Genomic DNA, 17,018 nt, shown 5'->3' on the forward strand with positions numbered 1-17,018 from the left:
TGGCGGCAGGACAAAGGCTTTGCTATGCACTGGAGCTGTGTGAAGGGGCTGTAAAATGCCAGCAGGGAAACTTCAGCCCTCCAGGTCTAACCTCTCCAGGTCCAAACCAGCTCTGGAAGGCAGCTCCAGCCCATTTCCATTCCTTGCAGCCCACTGATTGCAATCCCTAGTTTTAGACTGAAGAGGTGAAATTGACAGAACCTTCCTGGTAAGTGAAGATGAAATTAACAAACCCTCTGAGAAGCCATCTCCACTGACTTCCCAGCTAAAATTGCGTCTCCCTACACTTGACAAACACATGCCGAGGCATCTCATGTAGAGACTCTATGTTACTTAATTGTTCTGTAGGCTTCTAGCCTTTTGAAGCCAGGATCAATGTATTGGACTAGATCTGGGAAACTCAGGTTCAAATCCTCATTCTGCCATAGAAATTTGCTGGATGATGCTTTCAGCCTAATCTACTTTACAGGGTTGTTATTATGAGGATGGATAAATTGAGGAGGGGAAGCTTCTTTTGGCCCCATTGAGGAGAAAAGTGGGATATAAATATTTTAATAAATAGTCTTGCTCAGTAGATTGTTTATTTATATAAATATTTTATTTTCATCTTTTATTAGGTTAGGCAGTCCTTCACAATCTGTATTAACAGAAAGTAAAAAGGGAGATATCCAATGTTTTGTCTAAGTATGATGGAGATGAGAAAATGAAATTAATAATGTTGTAGTCTGGGGCTTATCAGTGTTTTTGTTTTTTTGTGAAAGGGAAATTGTGTTGATAGTCAACAAAGTTGTCCTCTGATGCTCATCAAACTTCACAATGTGTGAGAAAGCCAATGAGAATATTTAGATTCCCTAAGGGCTCAAGCCTTGGCAACGTAAACGAAAGCTTGGATTTACATTACACTTACCAAGTGAGAGCAGCCCCACTCCTGGAGAGCTCTGCTGATGGGCAGTTTTCAGGTTCCCTTCCCGAATGGGTAAAGAAGTGACAGAGAAAACACCTGGCTGTCTTTCTTGTTCCCCTTCTTAGGGCCAAACAAGTGATGCTGCCCAAGGGTTTGACCTGTGGATGCCACTGCCACTTTAAAGTGATTTAAAAATGCTAAGAGGTCCTGATTCTGATTTGGTCTGCAGTACAGCAGGCCGAGTCATTCTCAACAGCCACAGAAGGAGGGTGGGGGAATGGCTGAGACCATAAACGCCATCACTTCTAGTTTGGTCCTTAATGGCTAACTTCCCCTAGGAGCTGGAAGGGTGAAGGTTAAAGTTAACATCTGAGACAGAAAAGGAGGCAAAAAGGCCAGCGTCTCCTCCTTCACCTTGCACCTGAGATTTCTCTCCTTCCACGTTTCTCTGCCTGTTAATGGGGGAGCCCTCACACAACACGGCTTCTTCTACAAGCAATGCAAAGCCAGGCTGCAGTATAATGCATTGCTTAGCTCCGTATTCAACAGGAAACCCATGCCAAGGATCATCAGCCCTCCTAAACGTGTGTTACGTTCCCTTGTGCAAACCATTAGCAAGAAATACCACGTGGAATTCAAGAACACTGGCAGCAGCTTACTTTTTCTTTTCCAACTGTTTGCGGATCCACAATCCTGGGCAGAATTACTCTGTTCTAAACCCGTTTCAATGCGCCAGAGCAACTCTGCACAGGGTTGCACCCCAAGGCTTTCTGAACTGCTTGGGAACAGCTGCACTCAGGACTAAGAAACTGCTGCATGGCCTCGAGGAGCGACACCTAGTCCTAGCGACTACCAAACATGGTGGTTTGCCTAGCATGCCCGCAGCCTACTTTCAGAGGTCGCCCTCTGAGTCGCTTTCTACATTCTTCTGAGGCAGCCTTTTAATGCCAACAATCAGGTCGATATTAAGAAGCTTCGCCGCACACTGAAGAACAGAAGCCACTAACTGGTACTTGCAAGAAACTGATTCGAGGCTTTTCTGATTGGTCAGCAGCAGCTGCTGCTTACTTCTGAGGGCACCGGTAACTTCGAGATAGAGCTGAGCAAAAGCATTCCTTTTCTGCGTCCTGCAAAGGGTTTTTGGAACACTTAGCAACACGTCAGCAATTAGGGAGCAAAGAACGGATGTACTGGTTGATTGGCACTGCTTTGCATAGGAAGAAAGATAGTAATGTAACAGGATCTCAAAGATTCCACCTACCGGCACAAGTGCTCCTGCCTTTATGGAATAAATGGCATTACTTTGGGCACAGCTTTTATTATTCCTTCCATCTTTAATTGAAGGACCATGACTTGGACCTGTGAAACTGTCCTTACTGTCTGGTAGTTGCACTAATGCATGTCTGGAACAGGTTCCTTCCTCTACTGTAATGTGAATGCATTGATTGTCGTCAGACGGTTCATTCTCATCCACTCCTGTTTTGCCAGGATGCTTATATTCCGGAGGCAGCTTCTGTAAATCAACAATATACTTTTCACTTTCATTCAGTAACGAGCACACAGTATTAGGTTCTAAATCTGCACAGGGCATTGTGATGCATGAGGAGTTATTCAGATGTGTATGTGAACCTGCTAGCTCCTTGGCTCCGACTGCAGTAGAAACTAGAGAACGCTTTTCTGTTTCAACCTCACAAAGTATCAGTTGTTTGCCGTGAGCCGGAATGTTTTCACAGTTAGTGGGTTCCTCCACAAATTGCTGTTGTGCAGCTGAGCCCTGCTGAGTGTTTAAAAGGTCCTGACTTTCAGATAATGGTTCGCAACACTCCACTGCCACGAACATTTGCCGTAGCATTTTGAATGCACCATGAAAAGCACAAGCGTGCTGCTCAGTGACCCCATGTACAGCCCCACAGAGAATTATACTATGGGGCTGAAAGGCATCAGTCCCTGACAAGCCAATGTGGACGTATCCCTTTGCGCCAAGCCGGAGAGGCTGGCAAAATTTTGCAACAGCGGCTTCAGCGATTCCAGTGTGAATACTGTCCTGCGAAGGCCTAAAAGGCGAGATTCCTGTAATCCTACAAATCAAAGAGATTTCTTCTAGCGAGAGGCATTCTACAATTGATATGCCACAGTTTTTTGCACAGTAGTGAACCACTTCCTCTTGTTTTACACTGGACAACAATACCTTGATATTATTGTGCTGCATGTGTCTTATTACAGCTTCTGTTCTTTTTGTAATCCAAAGTTCAGACACTTGATACTGACATTCCGCAGTTATGACTACTTCTACACCTAAGTCAGAAAGAGCTGTGTGGATAGGTTCTGTTACGATTAAAACTCTTTTGTCACCCACTGAGGGACAATAGACAGCAAAATCTCTTTGAAGAACAAGCCCTTCTAAGATCCTTGAACTTGAAACGGGAAGGCCCGTCACAGTTCTATGCAACTCGACAAAACATTCATCTACCAAATGTAGTACTTCGCTTGCATTTTCACCTGCAATGGCTTTGTAGTAGAAATCACAGCTCAGCTGGGAAAGCAACTTTTGCCAATTACTGGCAACTTTGCCACAAAAATATGCTTCTAATACTGATTCCATTGTGCATCTATTTATGTCTGTATCATAAGCAGAAAAGATTGAAAGAAAATGTTTTTCTAGATCTTGTGTCATTATGTAGTCCAGGATGCAGGTTTGGATCACTGTAAGAAACCGGGAGACTTGTTTCAATCCGTAACATTTTTCTTTATGCTTCTCTCTTCCTCGGACGTTCTTGCAAAAGGGAGCCCCGTCTCTTTCCATAAGGTTTTCAAGCCCTTGGAGTAAAGCGGAGAGCAGGATGATGAATGTTTTCGCTCCATCTCCAGTCAGATTGCAGTGTGTGGAAATGCATGCTATCATCATTCTGCTCAAAACAAACCAACAAAGACATTTACAAAATCTAAAAAAAAGCTTTATTCTAAATATCAATTTCCTGCAAATGTGTAGTAGAAAGAAAAACACTTTCCTAGAATAACAAACGGGTATATTAAATTTATAAGGAAGAATCATGTCGTTGGTGCTCAAGAGCCAAGCTGCCACTTAACAGAAGGCTCCATTAGTGCATCAGAAGCTGCAGTTTAGGAAATGCTCATGTGAAAGTGCAGGAATCTCCCTGATGTACAGTTACTATATTTCTGCAATCATGGCAGGATTTTACCAACCTGCCACAATTCTGCAAATTGTGGCAGCTATGGAAAAGACACTCTTACAGAGGGTGTCTTTCCACGTGAGCACTTCCTTGCCAGAGCCCTCTGTGTTTGTGTGAAATGACCCGAAAACCTACGTAAATAAATGACATGGTAAAAGTGTGATTCTAACAGTGCAACCCTAAGAAGAGTTACTCCAGTTTTAGGACTGCACTGTAAGTACACTTTCCTGGGAATAAGACTGGTTGAGTTGAACAAAGTAGAATTTTAAGTAAGACCCACTTAGAACTGCTCTGTAAAATGTTTCAGCTGTGCAGTTTAAAGTGTATTTGGTATGCCTAACTACTTTCATGTTGTCTTTAGGATTACAGCATTGTGGAAGGCAGCGGATGTCTTGCAAACGGACCTCAAGCCTATACTACTAATCTCAGTTCCTCAGCAAAGAGAGGACAGTTTTCTCAGAGAAAAACATTGTTATTTTTTTTGTTGACTTCAAGTTGCCTACTAAATGCTTTTATTTTTGCACAGCATCTCAAGAACTTTATGAATTATGCAGGGGCTAAAAAATTATGGAAACGATCCTCCCACCATGTCTCTCCCCAGCAATATATAGTGTCTCTAAAAATGAGAGATTCTGTTCTGCAGTCAGTGACAGACCTCTCCTCCATGAGTCTGCATGATACTTGTTTAGAAACCAAGTAAGGTTGTATCAGTATTCTGAACATACAGCAAATTAAAGCGGAAAGGAAATGGTAGAATGAGCTATATTCCTAGACTCCAGGCAGGAAATCATCCTGCTACATGCTCCACTATGTTAAAAATTCCCTGCAAACAGAAAACGAGCAAAACAGGCAAAATGCTAGTTTCTTTCCTGATGTGTTAACTTTTTTTTTCTTTTCATGGAGGCACATTCAAACTCAGCATCAACTACCTGTAGTCTGAAATGGTGCAGTTCACTACCACCTCATTCTCCTGCATACACCAACTGGGCCTCAGCTGATATCCATTTAAAGCATGTAAGAACAGCCACAGGGAATCAGACAGAGGGTCAATAGTCCAGCCTTGAGTCTGAGTGAGAAAGGCGAACTATCTTACTATATAACTGAGTAAGCGTATTTCAGACAACTCACTTTATACCCTGGTGCACCACCAGAGGGTGCTGCCATGGAGGGAAGCCTAGGCAAGGGACCATGTCCCTCCGGAAAATGTGCCATGGTGGGAAGCCCAGGCTGGGAGCAAGACGGGGATCAGCTGGGATCAGGAGCAGAGCAGATAGTAAAGCCCACCACCCACCTTCACCTGTCAAGATCAGGCGTGGAGCAAGAAGCAATGCCTGTTTCTCCCTTCACCCAACTGGGAGCAGGCAGCAATGTCCACCCCCCCTTCACCCGGCTGGAATCAGGCTCGGAGCAGGTAGTAATGCCTACCCCTCTTTACTCAGCCATAGTCAGGTGCAGAACAGGAGGCAATGCCCCCCCTTTACCCAGCATGAATGAGGCATGGAGCAGGTAACAAAGCCCACCACCCCTTCACATGGCTGAGATCAGGCAGTTCAGGTGTGGAGCAGATAACAATACCCCTCCCCCCTTCACCAGCTGGAATCAGTGACAGAGGAGGAGCAAATACCTGCCTGCCCGCCCTCCCCTTTCTAGAGCCCATTGAATATTTTTCCCATAAGGGGCTTTGTTGCTAGTAAATAAATAAGTAACAACTGGTCTCCAGGCCACCGAGATAAGTTCCCCTGGAGAAAATTCTACAGCACTATACCCCGCTGAGGTCCCTCCCCCTCTCCAGGCTCCACCCCCAAATCTCCAGGATTTTCCCATCCCAGAGTTGGCAACCGTATGAACAGAGAGGCTCACCTGGCCGTTGGCGACCCCACGTTCAGAGCCTCCAGCACTCGCCGCCCGTCCCGCGACAGCAGCAGCTCCCCCGTGGGCCGCGTGAGCAGGACTTGCCCGCCTCGGGGGCCCAGCGAGCCGCGGACGACGCCGGCCAGGGCCGCGGCCTCCTGCGCCAGCCGCCTCAGCTCCACGCGCGTCGCGGTCGCCATGGAAACCGCCGTTCCAGGCCCGCCTGCGGTCCCACTCAGGGCGGTTACGCCACACCTTTCTCGCCCCAAACCAGAAGGCGGTCCCTAAGTTCACTCTGGCTCGGAATTGGTGGAATTTGGAACCGCCTGAGCGGGGATTGGTGGAGCGTCAGGACCCGCGCCTGAAGCTTTTTTTTCGTCGGCGTCCCTCAGGATTGGCTTCGCTCTGGTTTTCTTGGCTGAAGCGGTTTTGAAAACTAATTTCGATGTCTTTAGCATCGACACCCGTGCCAATCCTCCTCAGGAGTCAGTTGTGGCGACGAAACTGCACTTCGCACATGCTCAGAGGTTCAACGCTCAATGTAAACCTGGGACTTATCTATTCTGATTCCTTTGCCGTCGGTCAGCTCGCCGACATTTCTTTCCCACTGCGCATGAGCGCTTTGAAACGCCTGCGTAGTAAGCTAAACGAAGCCCGTTTCTGATGCTCCTAACTCTCCCACTTCCCTTCGCTTAAAACTTTCGCAATCACTGGCGCGGTCTCAACTCCTTCCGCCCTTTAGCGATCCGCCGGCAACTCCATGGCAACGCAGGACGCGCCATCCTCTGATCAAACTTTACGTCACATCGCACTAGGCTCCCGCGGGATGCGAAACCCCGCCCTCCTCCCCTTCCCATTGGCCGAGACACCATAAGACCATCTCAGCATAGCGCGACGGATTGGCTAGGGCGGCCTGGGCCACTGGGCGCGCGGGAGCCGGCAAGAGGGAGGAGGCGAGAGCGATATTAACATAAACCACGCCCATTGCGCATAACTCCTCCCTCCTCTCTTCACCTGGCTTAGCCTTGCTCTGGCTGGAAGCATCCTCCATCCGTTGGTTCTCTTCCACTGTGGAGGGGCTGGGAATTGGTCTGGCCCTGTGAGGGAGATGCCAGGGGAAGGGGAGTTGCCCTCCTTGAAGGCATGAGAGGAGAAGGAGGCGGGAGCCAGCAGCTCAAATATTTGCCTCAGGGGCAACTGGGAAGCGTTCAGCTGGCTGCTTAAAACCAAGAGAAAGCTGAGGTAGAAATTCCAGTCTGAGCTGCTCTTTTATCTAGAGAAGAAAGCCCTTTAAAATGAAGAAGATGCTTTCTCTCTTTTTGCCCTGCTAATCTGCCAGACTCGTTTTAGTTCTAGTAACTATTTGCTTTTCAAAATAATTTTTCAGGCTCATGGAAAGACTGGGCAGAAACTGGATTTTGATATTTCATTCTTTTAAAACCCCCAGCTTTTTTGATGCTGAGTTGCAAGGATAAGTACGAATCGATAAACGGAAGAGCAAGTGGAAATGAAAATGCTTTTTTCCCCCTTCCAGGATATATAAATTCACCTGAATCTTACTAGGTGGCGATAAGCAGCGCTGAATCATTTATTCCCCCCTTCCCTTGGTAATTACTTTTGTGTAACTAATAGCAGAAGCTGCTTTCTGTGATGGAGGACTGAATTTTGTAGCCATTTGAGGAGCACTTTTGCTTTCTAGTAGATTTTTTAAAATTCCCTTCTTGTATTTTGAAACGGGGGTCTTTGTAATTTCATAGCAACGTTCACAGGTTGTACAGGAAACTTCTTTTTTCCGAGAGACTTTATTCAGGAGCAAGCTTGAAAAGGAACCCACCTGCGGACTGAGCCAGCACGCCCTCCCTCTCTCCAACAATGTGGACTTTCTTAGGCATTGCCTCCTTCGTCTATGTGTATAAGAAATGTGGAGACTTGATGAGTTATGCCAACAAGGAGGTGCTGCTCTCTATGCTGGTATTCTTTTCTCTTGGGTTGTTGCTTTCTTATCGATTCCGGTCGAGGGGACTCAAACAACAGAAGCACAAGGACCCACAGTGTGGGGTGCTCTGTAACTTTCTTGCCACTGTGCCCTTCGTTGGATTTTTCTGGACTAAATCTCACACGGGACCTCAAGAAGCCCTGCAGCCTGAATACCAGAAGGTAGGTTAGCATCTAAGCATGACAAATATGCATAACAAGTTTGTTTACTTCATTTATATCCCACTGTTTCCCCCAAAGGGAAACACCCTCCATCTCATCCGTATGACAACCCTGTGAGGTAGCTTAGACTGAGAAAAGTGACTGGCCAAAGGTTTCCCGGTAAGTGCCCGTGGCAGAGCAGGAGTCAAATCTGGGTCTCCCAGATCCTAGTCTGACACTCTAACCACTACATCATACAGTCGTCCTGTTGATACTCTGTTTTGTTGATGTTATATTAAGATCTTGCTTCCTTTGTAGGTTTCTAAAGGTGTGATTAGGTGTGTACCCCCTACTTTTGGGAAACCTTATTGCAGATCTGTATTCCACAAAGATCCTTGTGCACTTTGGTGAACAATCTATTTCCCCAAATAGAGGGAGAGGGGGCTGGATTCTCAATTATAGGAAAATTCAACAATATCCACCCTAGACTGGTATTCACCAGAGTTGATAAGTCCTAGTTGTGCAGTGTGGTAACAAATGGTTGAAAAAAGACAATAATCAGAAATTATGGTATAGTTGCTGTACATAATTTTAATTCCTTCAACAAAGAAAAAACCTCTTTTTTTAAAAGGAAGACTTGAATGTCTGGGTTATTCCTGTTAAAACTGTGCTAGCCCAAAGAGGATTGAGCATTGGTTCCAACATAAAAAAGGCATTGTTTATGAAATTGTCCTTGATACTGACAGTACTAATCTCACACTGTAATCTGCCTTGAGTCTTAGTGAGAAAGGTGGACTAAATAAATATACTTTTAATGTACTTGTTTACATAATTTTGTGCTTATGTACATCTTGTAATCTCTCTGTCTTTCTACTACTTTCTGCTTTCCTAGTCCATTCCCCCTCTCCTGATTATCAAGTTCATATCTATTGTCCCGATTCAGGAAGCTTACCTCATTTCTTTAGCAGGATCTTGTAACAGCCAGACTTTTAGCCTTGATTCTCAGTAGAGAATTCATAGTCCAAGCAGGGCTTCTTGACTTTATAGTCAGTCACCCATTCTCCACAAGGCAAGAGATATCGACACCAAAAGTCCAAATCAGCTGTCACTGAACTGGCACGTATCCATCACAGGGCAACATCTAATTCCAGCTGTTGGCACACACACACAGACACACACGGCCATCTTTCTGGCTAGTATGTAAGAGGATTAAAAATGGAGGATTTCTAGCCTTCATCCATCAAACCTATTGGTAAGAAGTGCCTGTTTGCAGATGGCACTCCTACTGTTCAAAGCTGTGAGTGGAAAAGATGAGATTCCTGTCTGAACACTTGTCAAGATGGCTTTTCTCACATTTTTGTAGGATGGTTCTCAAATTTCTAAAGCTACTGCACTGCTGTTTTAATTACATGTTAATTACATGTTTGGGAAATACTAGTTGTTTGGAGGGTGGAACATCCACGAATTTCAGAGATTCTTGGGTAAGGCTGTTTCTGGACACATGGCACCTCATCTCAGGGCCCTTCCTGACTGCCATTGGTTTAGTTCATTCCATACAAATCAGTGGGACCCCAAAGTCCTGTTCTCGACAGCCTGATTTTTATGGGAAAGAAGTTGTAGAGGAAGAGCATCTGTATTACATGGACAAAGTGCCGTGCTCTTGTTTTTAAAAAAGTCTAATGTGGTCGAGCTGGGAATGGCCCCCAACACTGAAGAGCCCCCTTCAGTCAGAGCAGGCAATATTTGCCCAGATGGTCTGTCTCAGGAGAAGGCAGCTTCATACATTAATTAATGGTGTGTGTATGAGGGGGTGGTCAGATGCAAGGTTTTGCCCCACTCTAATAGTAACCTTGAGTGCAACGTTTTATTTTATCCCATATCTGTATGCTTCATTGATTTATTCCATTTTTTTAATCCGAGCTTTCCAACAAGGATCTCAGTGCAGTACATACCATTTCCCTCTCTTCTGTTTTACCCTTACAACAATGCTATGAGGGAGTTTAGGCTTTATCTTGTTGTCTTTCCCCGCACAGATGGGCTCATAAGGTAGACTGTCTTAGTAAAACAAAATTGTGTCTAAAAGCAGCTAAACACCCATAAAGATGTATTTTAAAGAATAAACTGCTCTGAAACGATAAAAAGGCGAGACAAAGCAAACAGTAGCCCGTTTCCAAATGCTTGGTGGAACAGAGAGGATTTGGCTTGTATCCAGAAAGCCAGCAAAAGCTTTATGAAGAGAGTGCTTAAGATGAGGTTATTCGTTTGCTTAATTTATGCCCTGCTGTTCTCCTGAACGGGGACTCAAAGCAGCTTTCAGCATGCTCCTTTTCTCCACTGTATCATCACAGCCCTGTGAGGTAGGCTAGGCTGAGTGTGTGTGACTGGCCCAAGGTTTCTCAGTGGGCTTCCATGATGGCAGTGTGGGGATTTGAATCCAGGACTTGCAGAACCTAGTCTGATACTAATCACTTAAGATGATGCATCAGGTTTTGTTAAGTGCTTTGGCATTCCATGTCTTTCACCTCCATGGAAGTGGCTGCTTGGCTCCTTACAAAATCAGTGAACGAATGCTCCTCCATGTTAAATACCAAATCAGTTGGAATACTGGTATATCAAGATGGGTAGCCATGTTAGTTTGTCTGTAACGGTAGAAAAGAGCAAGAGTCTAGTAGCACCTATAAGACTAACAAAATTTGTGGTAGGGTATGATCTTCCGTAAGTCACAGCTACTTTTTCAGAACTTCTGAAGAAGTGAGCTGTGACTTCTCCCCACTTCTGAAGAAGTGAGCTGTGACTTCTCCCCACTTCTGAAGAAGTGAGCTGTGACTCACGAAAACTCATACCCTACCACAAATGTTATTAGTCTTATAGGTGCTACTGGACTGTTGGAATACTGTATGTCTTATACTTGCAGGTACATCTGTTATTTTATGGGGTTCACTGTGGGGATGCCAGGCTGTAGCCCACAGAATGACTCCACCAAACAGGAAGTGAGGTAGATGCATCATTTCCTCCTTGGGTCCTTTTATCTCCCCTCTTCCCTTGCCTTCAGTAAGGAATAAAACTCTCCATTGGCCCAGCTGTGGCTGGAGAAAGTAGACAAAGGAAGCGGCATGAACAGCTTGAGATCCCTCCTTTCCTTGGAGAGCTAAAAGCAAAATGCTTATTCTTAGGTGCAACCATTTTAACTGTTCATATCAGACTGGTATTCTATACAGGATGCAGACAAAATGCATCATTGCCAAAACATCTCTCCCCCCCACATCCTTTTAAAACTTCCAGCTTAATAAACAGTTCTGGAGAACTCAAAAGCTTGCACATACTTTTGTGTTCTTTTGCTTGGTCTTTAAAAAAAAGTATTAGATGGCTTTTTGTTTTTGAATTTTTGATTACATAATTACCTGCAATCTAGTAACATAAAACATTGATAGCTGTGTTGGTGCATTGCAAAATCCACATGATACTTCAATAAGATTTGTCTTAATATCAGAATATTGCATCACATTGTGTTAGCTTTTGAGTTCTCCAGACTGGCATTCTACACAACTGGTATTGGGTTTCAATCTGTGGCTAGGTGGGTATCAGGGTTCAATCTGACACTGGCTAACCATACCCCGTGCCTGCTGAAATTGGCTGACATGGATGCAAACAGATGCTTTGACATCATGGTGGAAAGATGTCTCCTTTCCCCCCCTCCTCCCAATTTTTTAAAGCTTCTACCCAGATGAAGAGTTCCGAAGACCTCAAAACCTTGCACAATCTTGTATTATTTTTTGGTCTTAATAAAAGATCTTAGATTACATGAATTTTGTTTTTGTTTCCAGTAATTGTAATTTACTTCAAATACATGGAACAGGTTTGCTAATGTAGAAAGCATCCCCGCAGCCAGGACTGGTAGCGATCCACAAACCCCTTGATGCAATAGTGACAAATTCCGATGCCGTAGGTCTAGCAACGGATAAATCAAGGGAGACAGAGCTAGTGTGCTCATTAAGATTGCCACCTGGAGGTAGCTTTGAGTAAGTTCCATGTAGTAGTGGAGTACTAAAAATAGCATCCTTGCTTACAGCCTGATGTAGGAAAGTCCACCGTACTACCTCATTAACTACATATGTAAATCAGGCCATTATTGCAAAGGAGGCTGTACAGTTTTGAAATCCTTACCGCGGACAAAATAGCTGGCATAGTAAGATGTGTAAGTGAATTCTGACGACACTGTTAGTCTTCCTGTTTAAGTGGCTGGTTACATTCTGGCTGCTGAATCTTCCTTGAAAATGTGAAGAAAAAAACCCAAAAGAGTGTGGGAGTTTCAGAATCAATAATGGACCTACAGCTTTGACTGGGCAGGGGGGATGTACTATTTTGTATGCAAGCTGTTGTAGCATAGCTGCTAAGAGAATCATTTGTGATCTTGTAGGGTGCAATTCTGATCTCAGCCATGAACACTCTCTCAGCTTCCCATCTGCATTAAGGGAATAATACTGATCTACCTTATGGGGCTGTTGTTAAGATTACTGTGACCATGTGTTCACAGTTCACGTGCTTTGAACACTGAAAGTGCTGTACGTGTTCTAGTTATTCTGTCAAAAAGCATAGATGCAATGGTATTTTCTGTTTCTTTTGTTACTTCAACATAGTCACCTGGCTTCATTTAGATTAGAGTACCTAAGTGGGAAACTATATGAGATACCCGACACGTGTTCTTCATATGTCAATTTCTCGCGAGTTTCCAGGGGAAGTGTAGTCAGAAAGAACAGCTGCTCTATATGATTCCCCGCTACCAGTTCCCGCTTGGGGACCAAGCGAACACGACGCACGCTCCGCCTCCTCCCTAGGACAGAAGGCTGGAACGTAGTCCGCTTGGCTCCCTCTGGCCACTGCTGGCAGTCTTGACTGCCTCTGGCCGCTGGTGGCATGTCCCTCCTCGCAGAATGCGCTGGCGGTGGCCAGAGGGAGCTGAGCAGACAATGCTCCAGCCCTCAGTCCTAGGAGGCATCTGAGTGTGTGCGGCATTCATCTCAGTCTCAACACACATGCCTCTAAATGCACTCCATGCTCTTTGTGGTAGAATGGGCACTGGCTCTCAGGCTGGGCAACTGAGCTGCCATCAACGGCCTGCTAGCCCCGCTATCCGCCTCCCACCGTCCCGGGTGGGTGTGGCTCGCACTCTTCATCGCTGCCACCACTCACTGATTTGTACACGGCCTGACTGAGGGGCAGTGAGACCCCTCTGGCTGAATTTCCTTACTGGGAAATGAATTACCCAATCTTTGGTTGGGCCCTGGAGAATTGGCAACCCATCAAGGTCTAGCTGTATCAGTTTCTCCCGGGCTCCCTCCCTTCTTGTAGCATGGCAAGTGGGGGAGGTTACGTAGTCAGAGCACCACAAGGTTCTTTATATTCAAAAAGTGTAATTTAATAACTATATACAGAGCACTTGCACACAAAGCAGGTAAAGGCACAACACATAGGGGGAGACCCCCCCCTTTTCAGAACCCATAGGGCAGAAAATTAAACAAGAGAACCGCCGTCTGCTTTCCCTACCACACTGTTCCCTGTTCTACCTTAAGGGGGTGGGGGTCTCAGGGAAGGTTCCCCCTTTATTTCCTTTCTGCCATCTCCCAGGCCCTCCACACTTAGGGCCTAGGTTTCACCCAGCAGCAGGAGCCTATCCTTCTTCAACCAAGAAGGCAACTAACTTTCCCTCAGGATCGGCTGGGTATTTCTTTTCAGGCTCCACCCCTTACTTTTCCCGTACTTTCTTGGCCCGGGGGCAGCTGGGAGCTGTAGTCCAGGAAGAAGGGCGTCCCACACCAAGACTCCTGCAGGCCCCTCCCTGGCCCCACAGCCCATCAAACCTCATGGGGAACGTTCCCTTTTTCTTAAGACAGATCTACTGCAACCAGCACTCATCTCACCCTTGGTAACCATTTCGTTACACCCTTAGTGGCGATCTCAGGAAGAAATGCCTATGAGGCAGAGGGATAATTTTAAAGCATCTGTGCTTATCTACGGCAGTGTATAATTAGGGCTGCAACATTTGACAAACAACAATCAGTGGGATTATTGCTATAATTACATACAAGCATCAAGAGAGAAAATACTAGAATGAAAAATATCCAGCACTAATGAAGCTGCCTTGTGGTGACGTTTACCATTCATTTCTCTCTCTATAACATCTAGGAGAATTTACCTTGAGTTGCTGTATTAACTTTTGTGTTTTCCTAGTCCCAGTCCTCAAAATTGTCTAGCTGCTGAGGGGCTGAGAAATGTGGACTGTCACAGTATTGGGTACCTTCTACCTCTACAAGAGGGAGCTACATGATGTGTGTATTCATTGGTTTTAATGGCTTATAAGACAAAAATGTTATTATGTATACTTTAATTTGTTAGTTGCCTTGGTGACTCTTACGAAGGCAGAAAGGTGGGATAAAAGTTTTGCAAAATAAATAAAAATGAAATAAATAAACGGGGAATTAAATATTCAGTTGCCGTTGCAGTCAACATTTAGTGCAAATTGTATCTAGTTAGTCCATCCATGTAGCCAAAAAAAGAGTCTTTCGGTTTGCTCGCATACGGTTGCCATCCTCCAGGTGGGCCCTGGAGATCTCCCAGAATTACAACTGATCTCTAGTTTACAGAGATCAGGTCCCCTGGAAAAAATGGCTGGTTTGGAGGGTGGACTCTAGGGTTGCAGGCCTCCAGGTGGTAGCTGGAGATCTCCTGGAATTACAACTGATTTCCAGGCCATAGAGATCAGTTCCCCTGGAGAAAATGGTTGCATTGAAGTGTGGGCTCTATGGCACTACACCCTGCTGAGTTCTGGTCCCTCCCCAAACCTTGCCGTCTCCAAGCTCTGCCCCCACCAAATATACAGGAATTTCCCAACCTAGAGCTGGCAACCCTAATGGACTCTATGGCATTATACCCTGTTGAGCTCCCTCCCCAAACTCTGTGCCCAAACCTCCAGGAATTTCCCAACTTAGTTTTGGCAACGCTCCCGCTGAAAAGAAGGAACTTTGGGGAAGCACCAAGGACATGGTGTTTGCTTTGAGGGAGGGGACAGGATTTGATGGTGCTTCGCACTCTGAGTGCTCATTGGTTTCCCCTTTGCAAATGAAGAGAGAACACCCAATGGCCCTGGAACATTCTACTGTTTGGGGAAGTGGAGGAATAAGAAATGATACTGTTTACTTATAAATGCAGCACAGAAAAAGGTGTTCAAGCAAACAGCTTTTTTCTATTTTATCTTGCAAAAAAGATGGGTTTGTCAACAGCTGGAAACAGAGTTGAGCGACACTTGGGTGATGTCTTCCATGCGGGTTATCTACCCGAGTTTAATGCTTTTGGAAAATGGGTTTTTTTTTTCCTGCGTCCCTGCAGCATCATGGGTTTCCTGGTCTTCCTCCAGTTTTTCTCAAATCTGCTTTGCTCCAATATTTTTGAAAGATGACAATAAGGCCTGGATGGCAACTGTATGAGTGAGAAAATTTGGATTTTCTGGCCAATATGGCAGCCATTTTCCTTTCCCTTGCATCAGCCATTTCCTTCCCTTGCACCTTTTAAAAAATCGACACTAGAGTATTGTTATATCGATATAACTTTGTAACTATAGGTGCAGCTGGTTCTCTGAATTCCCAGCTTTTATTTAAAAAAAGGTAAGTCTCTAGTTCCTTCCCTTGAGGAGACATAAGGAAAAAGGGTATCTTTGCAAGGGATGAGGCTAGAGACCTTTTCTTTAAATGAAAGTTTGGGATTCAGAGTACCTGCTACACTGATTGTTACAATGGTGTATGAATATGACAATATTGTAGTACCATTTTTTAAAAAAACAACACAACAGCCCTGGGGGCCCAGGCAAGAGGAGGTGGCCACTTCCGGGGAATTGGAGCGGGGAAACTGTGGGGGAAGCTGCCATTCAGAAGCCTTGTTGCAGCTGCATTTTAACTGTAGCTGCACTAGCAATGGGGAACCACAAAATCATCGCCTCTTTGAAGTATGTCTCATGTTTCTCCCCTCCCTCCTTGAAGAAAAGTCAACAGCTGTGACTGTTGCATATGAGTGGAGTGGGTGGGTGGGGATTTCAGTGTGATTGCTTTCGTGGGAAGTCCAGCCTTACAGCAGTAGGAACTCTATTAGAAAACAAAACAGCGCAGGGGCAGCTCTTCAGCATGCGCTTTGGTGCATATTAAAGAAACACAGGGAGGAGCGTGGCCTGTAGACTGTGACCTTCCCACTGTTAATTTTGCACGTCCTGTCATATTGTTTCTGGCTAGATGAAGCATAACCTGGAAGAAGATGGAGAAAAGTGATCTCTTTTCATACTTTTGGTTATCATTTGAAGGCCTTTTCCTTAGTCCTCGTCCAGTACGTGGGACTGTTCAGAAGATACCTCTCCCTGCCCCCCCACCCCATTTATGTATGCATGTACTATGCATCTGACGAAGAGAACTTGATTCTCGAAAGCTTATGCTACAATAAAATTGGTTAGTCTTAAAGGTGCTACTGGACTCTTTTTGGTTTTGCTACTACAGACTAACACGGCTAACTCCTCTGGATCTATGCACAGAAATTGGAAGTGCAGTCACAGGCATGCACACATTCTTTTCCCACTCTGTTGATGTAAAGGGAGTGAGCTTCCCCCCCCCCTTTGGATGTAGGGTCTCCTTAATTCATGAAACAGCGGTTTTATGAGAGCTACTTCTGGGTAATGAAAAATATCCCGAACTACTCCCCGCCCCCCTCAGCATGTTACAGAGTTCTGTTCTGTCCTCGAAACAGAACATGGACTAGAAAAAGCATCAGAAATGAAATGGTTGAATATGCAGCATAGAGAAAATCCTATGAAATAAGAGCTTTTTTTAAAAAAAAAAAAAGCTTACAGCAATTGCTCTATCAATATTTTTCTGGGTCTGCAAGGGGATGCATGAGCTACT

The 17,018-nt window shown here is 45.1% G+C and overlaps 2 protein-coding genes across 3 annotated transcripts in view; one reads left to right on the forward strand and one right to left on the reverse strand.

Annotated features, from left to right (window-relative positions):
* Positions 1 to 750: 750 nt before the first annotated feature.
* BBS10 (Bardet-Biedl syndrome 10) lies at positions 751 to 6,146 on the reverse strand. 2 transcript variants are annotated; one of them, XM_054985338.1, is made up of 2 exons: positions 5,956 to 6,146; positions 751 to 3,810 (listed from the first exon to the last, which is right to left on the reverse strand). In XM_054985338.1, exons 1-2 carry the CDS (start codon positions 6,144 to 6,146, stop codon positions 1,797 to 1,799), a joined length of 2,205 nt encoding a protein of 734 aa, XP_054841313.1. In that variant the 3' UTR covers positions 751 to 1,796. The 2 variants fall into 2 exon arrangements, with proteins under 2 accessions (XP_054841313.1, XP_054841315.1); XM_054985340.1 differs by having other exon boundaries at positions 751 to 3,721; positions 5,956 to 6,026.
* An 840-nt stretch (positions 6,147 to 6,986) lies between these two features.
* Positions 6,987 to 17,018, forward strand: part of SQLE (squalene epoxidase) — a 29,813-nt gene continuing 19,781 nt past the window's right edge. Inside the window, exon 1 of the mRNA XM_054984763.1 lies at positions 6,987 to 8,103. Within this exon, the coding sequence (XP_054840738.1) occupies positions 7,819 to 8,103 (285 nt within the window). The 5' untranslated portion in view covers positions 6,987 to 7,818. The remainder of the gene's footprint in view (positions 8,104 to 17,018) is intronic.

The sequence above is a fragment of the Eublepharis macularius genome, chromosome 7, assembly GCF_028583425.1.
Source record: "Eublepharis macularius isolate TG4126 chromosome 7, MPM_Emac_v1.0, whole genome shotgun sequence".
NCBI classification, from domain to species: domain Eukaryota; kingdom Metazoa; phylum Chordata; class Lepidosauria; order Squamata; family Eublepharidae; genus Eublepharis; species Eublepharis macularius.

Bases quoted from the DNA above. Each gene is read 5' to 3' on its own strand.
- BBS10 (XM_054985338.1), bottom strand. From the start codon at position 6,146: ATGGCGACCGCGACGCGCGTGGAGCTGAGGCGGCTGGCGCAGGAGGCC. The intron at 3,811-5,955 runs GTGAGCCTCTCT...TGTTTTGAGCAG, and splicing joins GTGGGGTCGCCAACGGCCAG to AATGATGATAGCATGCATTT.